This window comes from Heterocephalus glaber, unplaced genomic scaffold (genome assembly GCF_053883595.1).
Source record: "Heterocephalus glaber isolate CG9 unplaced genomic scaffold, H.glaber_assembly_v1.0 deba00001600, whole genome shotgun sequence".
Classification (NCBI taxonomy): domain Eukaryota; kingdom Metazoa; phylum Chordata; class Mammalia; order Rodentia; family Bathyergidae; genus Heterocephalus; species Heterocephalus glaber.
The window spans coordinates 19,789,673-19,805,602 of NW_028258372.1; the positions used below are offsets into that span (position 1 = coordinate 19,789,673).

At 44.0% G+C, this 15,930-nt stretch overlaps 2 protein-coding genes across 4 annotated transcripts in view; one reads left to right on the forward strand and one right to left on the reverse strand.

Annotated features, from left to right (window-relative positions):
* The window catches only part of LOC101721860 (torsin-1A-interacting protein 2), a 34,639-nt gene extending 27,791 nt beyond the window's left edge, over positions 1-6,848 (forward strand). For all 3 annotated transcript variants that reach the window (XM_021265328.2, XM_021265327.2, XM_087194412.1), the window contains one exon: positions 674-6,848. In XM_021265328.2, the coding sequence (XP_021120987.1) occupies positions 674-1,431 (758 nt within the window). In that variant the 3' untranslated portion in view covers positions 1,432-6,848. The remainder of the gene's footprint in view (positions 1-673) is intronic.
* A 4,800-nt stretch (positions 6,849-11,648) lies between these two features.
* LOC101721507 (protein FAM163A) overlaps positions 11,649-15,930 on the reverse strand; it is a 116,675-nt gene continuing 112,393 nt past the window's right edge. Inside the window, exons 3-4 of the mRNA XM_004853318.4 lie at positions 15,439-15,553; positions 11,649-14,827 (exon numbers count right to left, since the gene is read on the reverse strand). Of these exons, the coding sequence (XP_004853375.1) occupies positions 14,414-14,827; positions 15,439-15,531 (507 nt within the window). The 5' untranslated portion in view covers positions 15,532-15,553 and the 3' untranslated portion in view covers positions 11,649-14,413. The remainder of the gene's footprint in view (positions 14,828-15,438; positions 15,554-15,930) is intronic.

Consider the following 15,930-nt stretch of genomic DNA (forward strand, 5'->3'; position numbering starts at 1 on the left):
AATATATTTTTTAACACATCTGATAATTAGTTCTAGTAAGATAAATTTTAAGGGTGTTTTTTCCCTTACGGGTGGGATGCTAGCTGATATTTTGCTGAGCTTAATAAAATGGAAATTTTCACAGTAGAAAGAGCTTTTCGTCTTTCCATAAAAAAGAAACTAAAACTGCCTTTTCACAAGGTTTGTGGTTTTTTGGTTTTTTGGTGGTGCTCAAGACTAAAACCAGGGCCGTGCATATGCTAGGCAAGTGTTCTATCACTGAGCTACAACCCTGGCTAAAAACCACCTTTTCAGTCAGTGTGTGCTAACTTCTCAAGGGGCATATCTAAGTTTTGACAACTAAAAGGTGCCTGTGATAGATAGTAAGTACTTGGAGAAGATGGAGGAAAATCTTAAATAGCTCACTTCTAAAACACATCATTAGTGGTAACAAAAAATGCATAAACTTAGCTTTTACCTTTAGCAAAGATGTTGTACCTTCAAGTAATTGAAGAAGCGATTAGAGAAAAAATATTTCTGGTATATTTTAATAGTCAAAGTTTAAGAGATTGAGGCAAAAAGAATTTAGAACTCCTAGTAAAACCTGATAGTAATCTCTGCTTCATTTCATTTTACCATAGGGTTTTTGACTCATATTATCTCTAATTTTCTATTATTTTCTCATTCTTTCAAGGCCGCATCATTTTTGGCTCCCTGATTGTGGCTCTTGTGCTAAGTTCTGTTAGTAGCTACTATTCATCTCCAGCCCAGCAAGTGCCCCAGAATCCAGCTTTGGAGGCCTTCTTGGCTCAGTTTAGCCAATTAAAGGATAAATTTCCAGGCCAGAGTTCCTTCCTGTGGCAGCGAGGACGTAAGTTTCTGCAGAAGCACCTCAATGCTTCAAACCCCACCGAGCCAGCCACCATCATATTTACAGCGGCTCAAGAGGGAAGAGAGACCCTGAAGTGCCTGAGCCACCATGTTGCTGATGCCTACACCTCTTCTCAGAAAGTCTCTGCCATTACAATTAATGGGGCTGAGAGAGCCTTTCAGGACAGTGACACAGTTAAGCTGTTTGTTGACTTGGAGCTGAGCTATGGATTTGAGAAAGGCCAGAAGGCTGCTGTGGTACACCACTTTGAATCTCTTCCTGCAGGCTCCACTTTGATCTTCTACAAGTATTGTGATCATGAGAATGCTGCCTTTAAAGATGTGGTCCTTGTCCTGACTGTTCTGCTGGAAGAAGAAACATTAGAAGCAAATGTAGGGCCAAGAGAAACTGAAGAAAAAGTGAGGGATTTACTCTGGGCCAAGTTTACCAACTCGAACACTCCCAGCTCCTTCAACCACATGGACTCAGACAAATTAAGTGGGCTGTGGAGCCGTATTTCACACCTGGTGCTGCCTGTCCAGCCAGTGAGGAACATAGAAGAACAAGGGTGCTTTTTATAAAGCTAAGCACAGAGTTGGTTATGGAAGGCCTTAGCTTATGAAAAGTCAGTTTAAAAGCCCTTTAAAAGGAGGTTGATAAATGTGAGGGAATAGCCTGAGAAACACAAGTGAACTTATTTTAGAAAGGAAGTTTTCATGTTTTGCAATTTGTAAAATCTAATGTAAGCTTTGATAAAGCTAAAAATTGACCTGACGTAATTTTTCTTTGCCTTTTCAAGTGAATCAGGTTTAAAATATTGTGTATAAAACTAAGGAATTTTTTAAAATCCCAAAATATAGCAACAGAACCATTGTACAGGAAGGTATTCTCAGAGTATCTAGAGTGAGTTTTGCTTTCTTGAGTAAGACTGAAGAGTTATTTGGATAGTCTTTGGAGTAAAGCCCATGTTATAAAGCAGTGGTAATTTTTAGAAAATTTTTGTATTACATGTTAAATATTTTTTAAACTCACTTTAATTGTTGTAGGATTGTCTTATACTTAATTTACACTTGGGTAGTATGAAAAAAATTATTTAAACCATTAAATCTTTATCTAATACTATGTAAGGCACTATACTTTTATTCCATTAGGGAGCTGAGGTAAACGCAGCTCTGTTCAAAAAAATTCTTAAATATTGGAATGAATGGGGAAATTGTTTATTATTATGGAAATTAAGAAATTTTAGTTGGCTGTATCTTTACTTCATCTTTCGTGAATGACTTAGAGTAGTGGTTCTTAAACTACCAGCACCTCTCCCCTCTGTATCAGAGCAGTTCTGCTTTTGACTGTTTTATATGTTCAGTTTCTGTGTAAGGTTCCATTGGAACAAGAAGTTTCACTCATAATGAAGTTTGAAAACCATTGATTAAATGAAAAAAAATCTTAGAGATATGAGTTATGAGTAGAAATTTCTTAGGAGAAATGAGTAGAAAAATTATTAAAAGTATTAAAACTTATGAGTAGGAAGATGAAGTAGAAGTTTATAGAACAAAAATAGTGGAACAGCAGAATGTATAAGGTAGCATTTACTAACATTTTTCTGATGCTTTTGTTCCTGTCCATTAATCATTTCTGTCTAGGTTGAATGGAGTTTTTATAATTGTCTAGGATGAAAAAAGAACAATTTCTTCCTTCCTTCCTTCCTTCCTTCCTTCCTTTCTTTCTTTCTTTCATTCATTCTTTCTTTCTTTCTTGTACTGAGACTTGAACCCAGGGAGAGCTGAACTACATCCTCAGCCTTTATAAAACTTTTAGACAGGATCTCACAAGGTCCTAGGCTGACCTGGAACTTGGTGATCCTCCTTCCTCAGCTTCCTGAGTATCTGGGAGTACAAGTATGTTCTACCATGTCTGGCAGAAGTTGATAACCAATTTTCACAGTAGCTTTTATATGGGTACATTTTACCAAATGGTTTATTTGCTACACTGTGATGAACTTCTTATAATGCAGCTCATTTCTTGACAGTTAGAAGTACCATTATGTTAAGAATTAGAGAAATGCAGAAGATGTTAATTTAGTGAGAAAAAGCAAAAATAACAATTCATAGAAGTTTTAATAGCCAGAATCAGTTGTTGGACCATGTTCTACGAATGTAAGAAAAAATTGAGAACAGTGTGTATGGATCGTAATAGTTGATTATATTTGAGCTCTGAAAGCAGAAATTAGTAAAATGATCCAGACCTATCAAAGAGTCTGTTCTAATACATGGTCTGGGAATGTTTTAACTAGGTTTTGGCCTCTCTACTTCTAAGAGAGCATATGTATTTATGTGTGTGTCTGTGTGTGTGTGTGTGTGTGCGCGCAAGTGTGCATGGGTGCACATATATATGTATATGTATGCATATAGTTGTCATGTGATTATAAAAATGGAAGGATTTTAGGAAACACTAAGAAAATTATGAGGATCTTTTAATGATACTTATGAGTATCACAAAGGCATGAGGAAGGATCTATTTGAAAATATTTGCCACAGGAAAAACAAAATTGTGTTTTTGTAGGATTAAATTAAGTATAAAACATAATTGTACAGGGCCTGAGGTATGCTCAGCTGAGTGTAGAGGTATACCTGAAGGAATAGTTTGCATTTGGGACTTTGAAGGAATCTTTCCGTAGATTTGAGGAGAGACCTAACCACAAAGTTAAGTATAATGAATGTAATATCAGTGTCAATCCAATATAAAATCAGGCAATTGAAGAAAAATCTGTATACCATATTCAAATTTTTTTCTATATTAGATACTAGCATTATATCACCAAACCAGTGGTGCCTTGTAGAATTGTTACGTTGCCCTGCTGACCTGTGCTGCCTCAGATCTATAAAGGAACCAGTCTGCAGTATACATACCTGCCTCTATCTGATAGAGATTGCAATTGAAACAAAAGTAATTGTTTCTTCATTTAGTTAAATGTGGTTTTTGATCATTTGCTGAATTTAGGATAATACATTTCTGAAAGTTAAATTTCTTTTGTTTGCTGTTTAGCCTTTGTTAAAAACATTTTTCTTTCCATGTATAAGTGCAATCAACTGAGACTTGTCAGTTTTCTGTCCACTATTTCAAAAATCATTCTAAAAAGAAGCAGTGTATTAGATCTGGGTCTTCTTATGACTAGATGACTATTTTTGTCTTTTTTTTTTTTTTTTTTTTGCTACCACAGTTGAACTCGGGTCCTTACACTTGCCAGGCAGGCAGCAGAACCACTGAGCTAAATCCCCGGCTAGATGATTATTTTTAAAGCATAAAACTATTTTTTAAATGTACAAATAATTAAAATTATTATCTAATGTACTCTTTTAGGTTAATTTCTCTTCCTTATTTCTATTTTTATATTTTCAAGCTCTCAAATGTTTCTGCTTATTTGACCTAGATTTGTGGGGATTTGGTATTATACATGGTACTTAAACATCACCATTCAATTATTACTACAGAATATCTTTCATTACATTATATATAAATATAAATCACTTCTTGAGTAATACCTGAGTTGTAGAAGCAAGTTGGGGAATCAAAAACTGTCTTTGAAATTAGATTTTTATTTCCATAAGATAAAATTTAGGTTTTCTACTTAGTTTCCAGAGATTAGCAGAGAAGATCCAGGGGGCTCATATCACTAGAGGTAGTAATGCTATTTGTCTCATTTCTGGGGGGTTATTTTTGTTTTGGTTTTTGGTTTTTGGTTTTTTTGAGAGAGGGTCTCACTATGTGGTTCATTCAGACTGGCCTTGAACTCACTATATTAGCCCAGGCTGGTCTCAAACTCACAGTGATCCTCCTATCTCAGCCTCCAAAGTGCTGGGATCACAGGTGTGTTCTACCACATTTGGCTCCATTTCTGTTTTAAGCTAGTCAGTAAAATAATTTTAATGGGTTTCATTTGGATCCTTCAAGGTTACAGTGGTTAATGACGTTCAGTGTGCCCATGACCCACCATCCGCACAGTTGTGGCCCAGTTGAAGTGCTAGCTGCTAAGTTGGCTTTGATTCTTTACACAGCTTTTGTTTGTTTTATACTTTTATCTGTGAAAGACAGGAAACAGCATGTGATGTAGAAGTGTACACCTATAGTTACAGCACTAGGGAGGCTGAGGCAGGAGGATTGCTATGTGTTTGAGGCCAGCCTGGGCTACCTAGTGAGTTCAAGGCCAGCCTGGAACACATAGTGAGACCCTGTCTCAAAAAAACAAAACAAAAAGACAATATTGATAGATGAGTATTGATACAAAATGAGTATTCATAGAATATAACAAAAAAATGAGACTAGTCCAGCAAGGTGATCTTCACTAGGACTGTTGTGCTGAGCAAAATTTTTGAACCCTAGTGAATTTTGCTTTTGTGTACTTAAAAAATTAATAGACTTTGCCAGGATTGATGTCGGGCTTCTTGGCATTTCTCTTCTCCCTACATTTACTTTTGCATTTGTTCATATAGAAGTTGAATGTGCCTTACTCAAATTAGTTTTCTGGTTATTATAAAAAATAAATCTCCTTAATTTTTCTCAGCTGACTGATTCTTGATTAAAGTTTCCAAAATAGTTTATTGAAATGAGATGTGGTTATTAATGTGGGAAAGGACACTCCAATCATTTGGCAAGTAGCTGAGGAGCTAAAGAATCCTGTGATGGGCAGGTAGCGTTTGTTTCCATTAGTGAAAGAGGTACAGTGCAGACACTGCCTACAGTCTACTGCAGTTGTCACATAGCATTCTTTGCTATTCCAACTCAATGAAGCTTTCATGAAGTAAGGGAGAAAGAATGAAGTAATAAGTACAGCCCTGGGAGTTGCTCCAACCCAGGGTTTCTCCAGACTGATTGGGAAGGTATTTAAGTGTGGGCATATGCCTGAAGGGGGAAGGTGGGTGCGTGTTAAGAATTTCAGTCTCAGAATGTTGCCCAGTGAGGATTAGAGAGCTGAAGCATGTGAATACCTTATCTCAGCCCTTCACCGCCCCTCTTCAAGCATTTTCCCCTACTGTCTGTACTCAACTAAAACCAAAGGATTTATTAAACTTTTTACAATCATTTCCTGTCAAGTATGAATAGAATCCTGAAAGTCTGCAAGATTTATTCTTGTAGTTGAGAAAAACAGTAACTCTCAGGGGTTAGCATATCTTAAATTATGAGCTTTAAGTGAACTGGGCTAAAGTCAAGTGATAAGATGAGCCGGAGGGCGAAGAACAGAATTTCCTAATACAGCAGCAACATGATTTTCTTATGGCATAACACCACTTGAAGATGTTAACAGTCTTCTCTAAATGCACCAAAACAGACAAGCCTCAGTACTATAAAAACAGATTATTAAGGAAAGGACGGGCTATGAAATATTTAGTTACTCTAAGTAAATTGTGATTTTAAACAGGTTGTAATAGAAATGATGTCAAATCTGAAGTTACAGTATGGATCATCAAATGTTTGTGTAGAAGCAGCAGCATCAAATTAAACTAAGGAAATATCTTGGCTCCTGGACCAAGATATTAGCTACTTTTAAAAAAGGAAAAATGTAAGCAGATATCGTGCTCTTAGCAGCATCATTCGTAACAGTTACAATGGAGAAACAACCCAAGTGTCCATCCACAGATTAATGGATAAGCAAAATATGGTATAGTATATGCTATATATAATGGAATATTCAGCCTTAAAAAGGAAATTTTGACATATGCTACAACATGGTGAATATTGAGAACATACTAAGCCAGCCACAAAAAATGATTACACTTGTGTGAAGTACTTAACATAGTCAAAGCCATAGAGAGAGAACGTAGAGTGGTGGTTGCTATGGGCTGGAGGAGGAAAGAATGAGGCAATATTGTTTACAGGAGGTACAGAGATTCAGTTTTACAAGATGAAAAGAGTTCTGGAGATAGGTGGTGACAGTGGTTACACAACATGAATGTACTGAATTCCTCTGAAATGTATACTTAGCAATAAAAATTTTAATGATTAAGATGGTAAGTTTTGTGTATATTTACAACAATAACAAGAAGAATTGAGGATTAGGGAAATCCCAGACCCAGACTCATGAAAGGGAGAAAGGCATCCTCCTTTTTGTAGTAGAATTTAGCTTTTCCAAACTGTGCGCAACGCATTGTGCTGAGTGCTGGACCAACGCAGTGACAGCGGCATCCTTGGAGAAACAACCTGTTCAGAGGAAGAGACCAGCAGTCCAACCAGAATATGCAGGGAGGTGAAGTTTTTTCTTTTTCTTTCTTTTTTTTTTTGTACTGGGGATGCCTTGCACTTTCGAGGCAGGAGCTGAAACTACTGAGCGAAATCTCCCCCACCCCCTTTTTGAGACAGGGTTTCACTGTGTTGTTCAGGCTGGCCTTGAACTCGTGATCCTTCCTGCCTTCAACCTCCTGAGTGCTGGGATTATGGATGTATGCTGCCACAGCTGGCAAATGTATTATTTTGCTTATTCAGAAAAGAGAGGGATTACTTTCAGAGATGTCAAGGGAGTAAATCACAGAAACAGATTTGAAGGAAAGGTAGGATTTGGGCAGGTGGAGATGGGTGTGTAAGTTCAGAAATGCAAAAGAAAAGTCCTTCCAGATGAGGTAATGTCAGGGCCAGTGGCCTAAAGGGAGGCCTGGTCAAGCGAGGTTCCCAAAGAAAACATGCTTGGAGCAGACTACAAAGCAGGAACCCAGCTTTATTTTCCAACAAAGCACTTACAGTAATTTTTATCAGTTTACTAAAACGTAGACAAAACCTTCTGGGCGACCACAGGCCATGTGGCACATGCTGGTTACCTATGCTGATTCATTATTATATAAGGAAGCCCCATCATGCACCTACACTAAAGGATGGGCTTTTTCCCAGGTACCCTCACATCTCACAGTGGCCCCCTACAGGTAATCAGGGTAGAGAAAATTCCTAGTGATTTTTTTTTTTTGGTACTGGGGATCAAACTCGGGTCTTTGCACTTGCGTAGCAGGTGCCGAGACCTCTGAGCTAAATCCCCGGCCCTCCTAGTGATATTTTAACTCTAGAGGGAGATGTATGCCTGATGTACACATTTCTATTGAATGTGTAGATTTTTAGATCATTTAAAATGGATCAGATTGGGTGAATTTCTGAATGGAGAGTATGGAGGTGCCAGGAGTGTGGGCCTGGTTTGCTCCCCATCCCCAATTCCTGTGGTCAGTCTTCCACTTTCTGTGTCAGTCTTGAGACTGAGATTTTCATAGCCTGCATGTGTCTGGTATAAGTGATCTTGATTTTTAGGGGTAAGGAACAGGATACCTCCTGCCCCCGATCCAGGAATCCTCCCTGCAAGGGAAGAGTAAGAGGCTCCCTTCTGTGGTTAGAGTTCAGGCCTCCTCAGCTTCCTGAGGGTACCAGCATAAACTGGCTGTCTGGAGAAGCTTCTCCCTTTGGTTGGGCCCCTTTATTTGGGGGAAGAGTTCAGGGGACTTTGTGAGGTGGGTCAGGCTTCTGTTTAATCTTTAGTCATTTAACTAGATCCAGAACAGAACTCATCACCAGTGTATCAAGGAGTCTGCTCTCAAAGTTTATTTCTTTCCATCTAAAAAGTGCCCTTTTCACACTTTCAGAACAGGAAGGGGGAAAGGGGTAAGGGACTGGGCCACTCTAATGAAGCTGTTTCCACTGTGGCCGCAGGAGGGAGATGGAAGAAGTAAGTATGCAGGTGGTTGGTGGTACTTGGCAAGCTGTCCAAATCCTGCCCTCACCCTCCACAGTGCAAGTGGAGGGTGGCTTGATTGTATTTATAGAAGTTGCCCTCAGAATCTTATTCTGTATTACAGTTGCCTAGTGCCAGTCAAGCTGCCTTTAAGTAGAAGTCAGTGGAAGTCAGTCTGTGGATGTGACATGCCCTAAGCAACCAAGAACTATATAGAAAAGTTGCCTAAAATTGCGTAGAAAATAGTGTGACAAAATTAGTATCTGTCAGATGACCAGGGCCACAGTAGGGTTCCACAGCCAGAGTTTTCTTAACCATTTTGTAAGCTGAATATAGAAAGGGAACCTAGATTTTACATCTTAGGAAATTGATGTCCATCAGAAGGAGAGAGTACAATGTAAGGAAACATATGATGATTAGTCAGGGAAGTTGAGTCCCCGGTGACCTATGGGCTAGGGGCTAGAGCTGTATTGTTTCACTTCCTTCTTCCTTCTCCATGGAGTCTGATGGGAAAATGAAGGAGAATGATTCAGATGGAAAGTGGACCTTATGGAGACAGGACTGGCAGGGAGGATGGGCATGTGGCAAATCCAGACCTCTATTCTAGGTGGTTCCTTGGTGTTCCGCATGGTTGCATACCCTTCCCTCACTGCCAGACATCTGTCCTTCCTTCTCCTCTGCCCACCTCAGGAATGCCTGGAGTCCCTGCCTACTCCTGGGAGCACAGAAGCCAGAATGTGCAGCTGTTCTGAGTGAAGCCCAGCAGAGCCAAGAATGGACAAGCCAAGAAATCTCTTCTCAGGGAGGGCTGAGGGCTCAGGGAGGCTCAAGTCTTGAAAGTGGGAATCAGTGAAACAAGAAGTACATAGCCAAGCTAAGAGCTTGTTCTCTAGTTAGAATATGAATGCTGTCCTTCAATCATTCAGTTTATTAGGACAAATGTGAAGCAAAAGTGCAGTTTCAGGTTGATGGGCAAGTGGGTCCTGCAAAGAGTTACAGGCAGTTACTGGGGCAGGAGCATTTCAAATAAAGAGAGGCTTTGAGGGGGAAGATGGTTCTGGCAATACCTGGCGCAAGCAGGGAGAAGGGGCGGAGGAAGAGGGGCTTCAGAAAGGTTTGGGTGTGAGTGGCACTGGGGAGAGTGGAGCTCTATGGGCCTTCTACCTGAGCCCTGAGCAGTCCCAGTGTGCGCCCTGCTGCGCCCTCATGCAGTTCTGGCTCCATCTACAAATCCTAATAATGATAGTGGCCAACATGTGCACCAGATGTTAGCTTGCTGAATTTTCATAACTATGGATTAAAGTGGATGTTACTGTCTCCATTTTACAGATGAGAAAACAGAGACTCAGAAAGATCCAAAATGTTGCCTGAAGTCATACAGTAAGTGGTGGAGCCAGGCAGGATTCACTCTGAAGTCTGATTGAAAATCCCGCTTGCTAAGCACTGCCACTAGATTGCTGTGTCTGCTGGGGTATGAGGTCACAGAGAGCAGAGAGAAGATTTTCCTACTGTCAACACACCTGCCTGCTGTGGCTAGGGTGAAATCCAGAGGGTGCTAGAAGATGGGGCATTCTATGAGTATCTGGAGGCACCCTGTGGGGGACCCAAAGCTGAGGTGCAGGAAGAGTATCTTGGGAGAAACCTTGTACTCACTGGCTCTCTACAGAAGGAGCTGATGGGCACTGGAGGAATGTTGGCCATTGAGGTGGGGGACTATGGGTAGAGGTCAGGGAGGAGGGAGAGGAGGTAGGAGAGGTGCCTAGGCCCTGAGGCTCAGGAGGGTGGCCGCTTCCTTTTGGAGCAAACAGCTGCAGAGGGATTCCTGGTTATGCCCCTTGCTGCTGTGCTGTCCTGGGAGTCCCCAGCCTTGGATGGTCATGGTTTGGAGATCTTCCTCTGGAAATAGCACCCTCTGAGCAGCACTTGTAAACTTGAATGTAGAAAACTAGGTGACATTTTTATGATGAAAGGAGTTTATCCTTGAAGTCTGCGCTGAAACCCAGGGGCAGGGTGACAGGGACAGGTTTGAGGACTTGGGATGGTATGATGCAGCTTATGGGGACTGGACCTCTGCTGATCAGAGAGACCCACGGATATTAGGGTGATGGGCTTGTGGTCTTGACCACTGCTCCTGCCTCCTCTCCATCCCTCCCCACTGGGTGTGGACAGTGCAGGCAGCTGAGGCTGAGGCTGAGGGAAGTTAAGGGCTACAAGGGAGAAGAGCTGGGTCGAGGCTTTGGCTCCACCACCAAAACCGCATGCCAGGGGCAGCCCTGCCTCAGCAGGTACCGGGTGGGAGAGTAGAGGTATGGGGGGAGGGTGTTGGCTGCTCTGCAAGGATGGAAGAGATAGATACCTTGAAGCTAGGTGGATTTCATGATGCTATTTGCCTCAGGGCATGGCTTCTGTTCCCAGTGGAGAGCTGTGGTGACAGAGCTTCAGCCAACTGCTCCCAGGGCTGAAAGTGAAGCTGGGCTCCCACTGGTAGTAGGGAAGTTTTGCTGCAGGGCCAGGGCCCTGCCCACTGCCCACTGCCCACTGCCCCCCCCCCCACGCTTATTCAAAGGCACTTGCCCTTCACTCTTGAGTTCTGTTTTCTACACAGAAAGCTATTTCCTGGCCTTCTATCCCCACTTCATACTGCTGCTGTTTTGCAGTCTGTCCCTCCCCTCCCCACCATCCCTTCCTATACAACAGTCTCCTCAGGCTTCTGAGGGCCAGTAATTTGACTCAGAGTACACAGGTGAGGAAACCACAGGCCTGAAAGGTGAGGGGGGCTGGGCAGGAGTGGAAGCCTGGGTTGCTCCCCAGTGAGGCTTACACTGTGGGCAGGACCACTTCAATCTCAGGGGACACCAGCTACTACGCTTCTGTCCCCTCTCTCAACACACAGTAAAACCTCTCTGGATGTGAACTCAGACTAGGCAATAGACGATACCCTGCAATAAGGTGCAGGGTTTGTTAATGTGTAAGCAGGAGAGGGTAGGAAATATGTGGATTTCGGTGTTGAAAGTGGACATTGTGGGTGTTGAAATAGATCATCCACTCTTAAGTCCATGCCCAGCTGTCCCGTCCCCATGTAAAGAACAGGACCTCATGAGGTTTCTATTTCAAATTTCTCATTTATTTTGACATTCACTTGCTTGTGACTCCAAGTTATCAAAGATGCAAGACAAGAAATCTGCAGCAGCAGTAGTGACGTGGAGGTGGAAAAAGATAGCAGAGAGGACTGGGCATTCTCCAGCTCCTCCTCCTCCTCTTCCTGTTTAGGGTTCAGTTTGAAGAGTGTACAAATAGTGTCCCATAGTACAGTCTCCATAGCTAAAAGGATAGTGCAGTTGGGTGGGGTGAACTCCCTCTTCCACAGAGCAGGCCTTTGCAGCTACAGTGAGGCCATCTCGAGCCTGGGTTGGAGCTTGTGCCCTGAACAGTGAGGGCTATGTGGGGAGGGGCTGTGGCCTGCCTTCTGTCTAACACACTAGACCCAGATTTTGACTGTTAACAGCAGTTAGGCTAGGGAAACAATGGCATGGGATGCTTTGTACTCTGGGACCCCAGTAAGAAGCAGGTGATAGTTAACTGGGTTGTCCTGATTTTCCCAATGGCAGAAGATATGATGATGGAGGTGTTATTCTTGGTGAGGAAGGCTGTGGGTTGGCTGGTGGGTTGAGTGTGGAATTGCAGGGGGACAAGGCACTGGGCTGGTTGTCAGGAAGTGGGGAGGGCTGCCAGGCCCAGCAGCTCATCAAAGGGTTGCACATGGGCCAGGAAGGGCTGGCAGTGGGATGGGTAGGTTAAAGCTGCTGTCCCAAGTTGCTCCTCTGTACTGGGAGACAGATCTCATTAACCCACTTAAAGCTGCTTCCTGGTACAAGATCAGTCTACATTTGAGGTCACAGAATAGGGGGTCAAACATGCTGCTTTTCACTAGCAATTAAAATGATTTTGCTTTATAATCTTGTGGGGTTTTCCCCCTTTTTGCAGTCTTTCATCCCTCAGCAAACATGCATGTACACAGAATCAGACACCTGGGAGTACTGGAACCTGCCAGGATGAGGGCAAGAGGGAGCGGCCCACTGGCAGATCTTTTTAGGAGCTCCTCACTTTATGAAGCACTGAAGACCCTTAGAGTCTGACTGGGCAAGTCTCAGTTCCCTGGAGAAAGTGGAGCCTCAGAGAAGATGAGGGACTGGTCCTAGAGCTAATGAATGACCAAAATGTGGCCAGAACTCAGGTCTTCTCTTCTCAACTCACTGTGCATTAAATCCAAGTTACAATTAATTCCAAGCAGTGATGAAAAAGGTGACCATTCCCCTCTCTGCCTCACTTCCTCAGCTGCTCTCTACCCTTTGTCAAATGCAAAGTCAAGATTTTGGCAGAAAGCCCAGCTCCTTTCCTGTTCCATCCTCTGCAACCTTTAGTGGGGTGGGGGTTAGCTATGCCTTAGAAGGGAGAACAGGCATAATTCACTGCAAGGCATCTGAAAACTCATCAAGCATACTTAAATAGCATAAGGCCACTGCCAGGTTATAAGCAGGAACTGGGAGTAGAGTAAGACAGCAATAAAAAGTCCATCACTGGAGACAAGGGAGTGCAGTGGCCAAGGGAAAGCAGAAGCATGAAATCTAACCAATAAGACATATCCAGTCCCCAGGAATCCCTCTCCCCCGTGCTTAGGAGTGAGGGCTGTTGGTCCCAGTGCGGTGAAGTGGGTTCTGCTCCATGGTATCACAGGTGGATGCTTCAGCAGAGCACCAGTCTCTACAGGAGGCTATTTGTGCAGCTTCAACCACTGCAGCATTGCCCATGGAGACTCCAGGCTCTTCCTTTACCCGCTGGCTGGTTGTCATGGAGATTTACCACCTTAATCACCTCTTGTTCTTGCTGTTTGGGGGTCAGATTTTTCTTTCTAGTTGGTACCCCTGGACCCTTCCCTCTGCAGCTCTTGAAATTGGCAAAGCCTGGTGATTGGTTTACAGGTATGTGCGCACACCTGGGAATGGGAATGCACTCAGCATGGTGGACCAGAGCCTGAGACAATCAGCAAGATCTCTCTAGCTAAGCTTCTGGAACTCTAGTAACAAAGCTTCTCCAGCAGGGGGCAGCTGCTTCCTAAAGTGGGAGGGGAGGGTTTTGGGGGAGACAGGTTTAGACAGATGCTTTTTGATACAGACCCCACTAATAACTATACACCATGGCCTTTTTAAAGTCAACTTGATATGTTCCATGAAGAGGGGGCAGATGCAGATATGATGTGTTCAGTAATCAGTACCCCTGTTGGAGCAGCCACGGTGACAATACTATGATAACCAAAGTACAAAACTAAATTATAAATTAGCTCTTGGATGGATTTTAGCAAGCAAGTCCCGAGGAAGTCCTTTTTACATACTTTCCCCTCTCATCTCAAATTCTAGACTATGTAGCCCTCAGTTCTCTCTTAGCCCCTTGTCCCTTTTTCTTCTAGGCATGGCCACTTCATCTCCCAAGGACTCTGGAAGTCTCTGGAGCCTTTGCTTAGCTTTCTCTGGTGTTTCTTATTAGCCCTGCAAAGCCAGGGGTTTGGGCTTCCTGGAAGGGGTTGTGGCAGCACTAGGGCTGTGGGAGGGAAGTCCCAATAGAGAAACTGGTGAAGTTGTGAAATCAATCAATAGATCAGCCCTACCTCTGGGCTCTGGGTTGGAGTCAGCCCCAACCCTGATTTTCCATGCATTTAATAGCTTAAATCCTGGTGAACCCTCTGCTATGGAGCAAGAAAAGCCAAAGAAATGGAGCTAGTCCTTGCGGGGCTGTTGGAGGGTCATCCACTGTCCCCATGGCTCCTGCTGGGGCAGCAGTGTTGGTGTGTGTGCAGGTTGGGGGAGAAATGGTTACACATCTGTACTAATAGCCCTTGGATTGGTGAAGGCCTCACGCCCAGAGCCTGGCCAAGTCACCGGGTAACTCTGGGGCACCGCCAATTTGAGGGAGGGAGGTCCGCCCTCTTTGTAGTATGTGGGAGTAAAGGAGAGCCTCTCGCCTCCACCCCCATTGGGCACCATGTCAGCCGTCCGTATGTAAAAGGGGGAGCTGTATGGAGAACAGGAGGTGCAGTGGCTCCCTGCCACCCCACATGGCTGGCTACAGGGCTCGCTGGTAAGAGGCACCAGGCTGGCTCTGCTGTCCAGGGCTTGGGAAGTGCAGGCATTGCAGGTGGGGCCTCTGGGATGGGATGGAAGGTCGTGCTCCTCCTCTTCCTCCTCTTCCTCATCTGTATCCTCAGTGCTCTTCTTGCAGCAGTAGTACTGGGGGGAGGAGACAGGGAGGTCTGAGAGACTGTGTATGCTTCTCCTGCCCCTGGCCCCAGGTACCCATACTCCTTGCTCCGCTGAATATCTTGTGCTGGGCTCTTTATTGGTGCTGGGGATAAAACTAAACACCAAAGGCCTATGTTCCCCAAGTATATACTCCAAGCTTTGCAAGGTTTGCAAAGCCAATACTTCACCTTTTCTTACCCCTGTATTTCTCAGTAAGCTAACTCCAAGGCATGCTTGAGGGGGCCAGGGAGGCAGAGAGGGGAGGAACATGCACACCTTATTGAGAACAGGGCTGGGAGCTGCTGCAAGCAACTTTAGTGTCTCCCCAGAATGGTGGCTTTCCCACCACTCCTAAAACCTCAGAGGTGAACACATGACCCCGTATCTTCCCAGTGTATTCTCTGGGTGTCCTGAAGGTGCAGGGCATGTAGGAGATCCACTGCTTCCTTTTGACCACCACCAACTTCTTGGCTTAAACCTCCCACCTTCTGTGGCTTTGGGCTTTGTGGGCCCCAAAGTGGGTCTCCACTTTCTGCCCCCATAATGAAGTGGTTTGTTGGTGGCCTGGCAGCCTCTGGCTACAGGCCTAGGGGACTGACCTGGAGCCTACAGTAGCACAGGACAGCGATGATGCAGAGGAGGATCACTGTAGCTAGGATTCCACCAGTGATAACAACTGTTCCCGCTGTCATCCGCCCGACGCCCCATCAAACTCTGCAAAGATGTATGCGGAGGGGTGAGGAGCACTCTTGGTGCAGCTGGAGCTGAGGGACCTGAGAGTAGCAGGAGCTGGGGGGCTTTGGCCCCCAGAGGCTTCTTGGAGACTGAGGACTGGCTGTGGCTAGGGCCTGGCCTGCTAAGCGACTGTGGAGTCAGAGGCTATTCCTGCCAGAAGGAAGTGAGGAGGCAGAGTGCTAATTCTGCTCCCCGTTTCTGTCCAGTGTCAAAGATTCTTGTTGCTTTTCTCCCTTAGTCTTCTTCTCAACCTTTCCTCTCCCCTTGCATCTTTCTTGTTGTCCCCTGTCCCAAGGTTCCACGACACAGAGAATACAGTGGTACCTTGGTTCACAAACTTAATTCTTCCCACAATT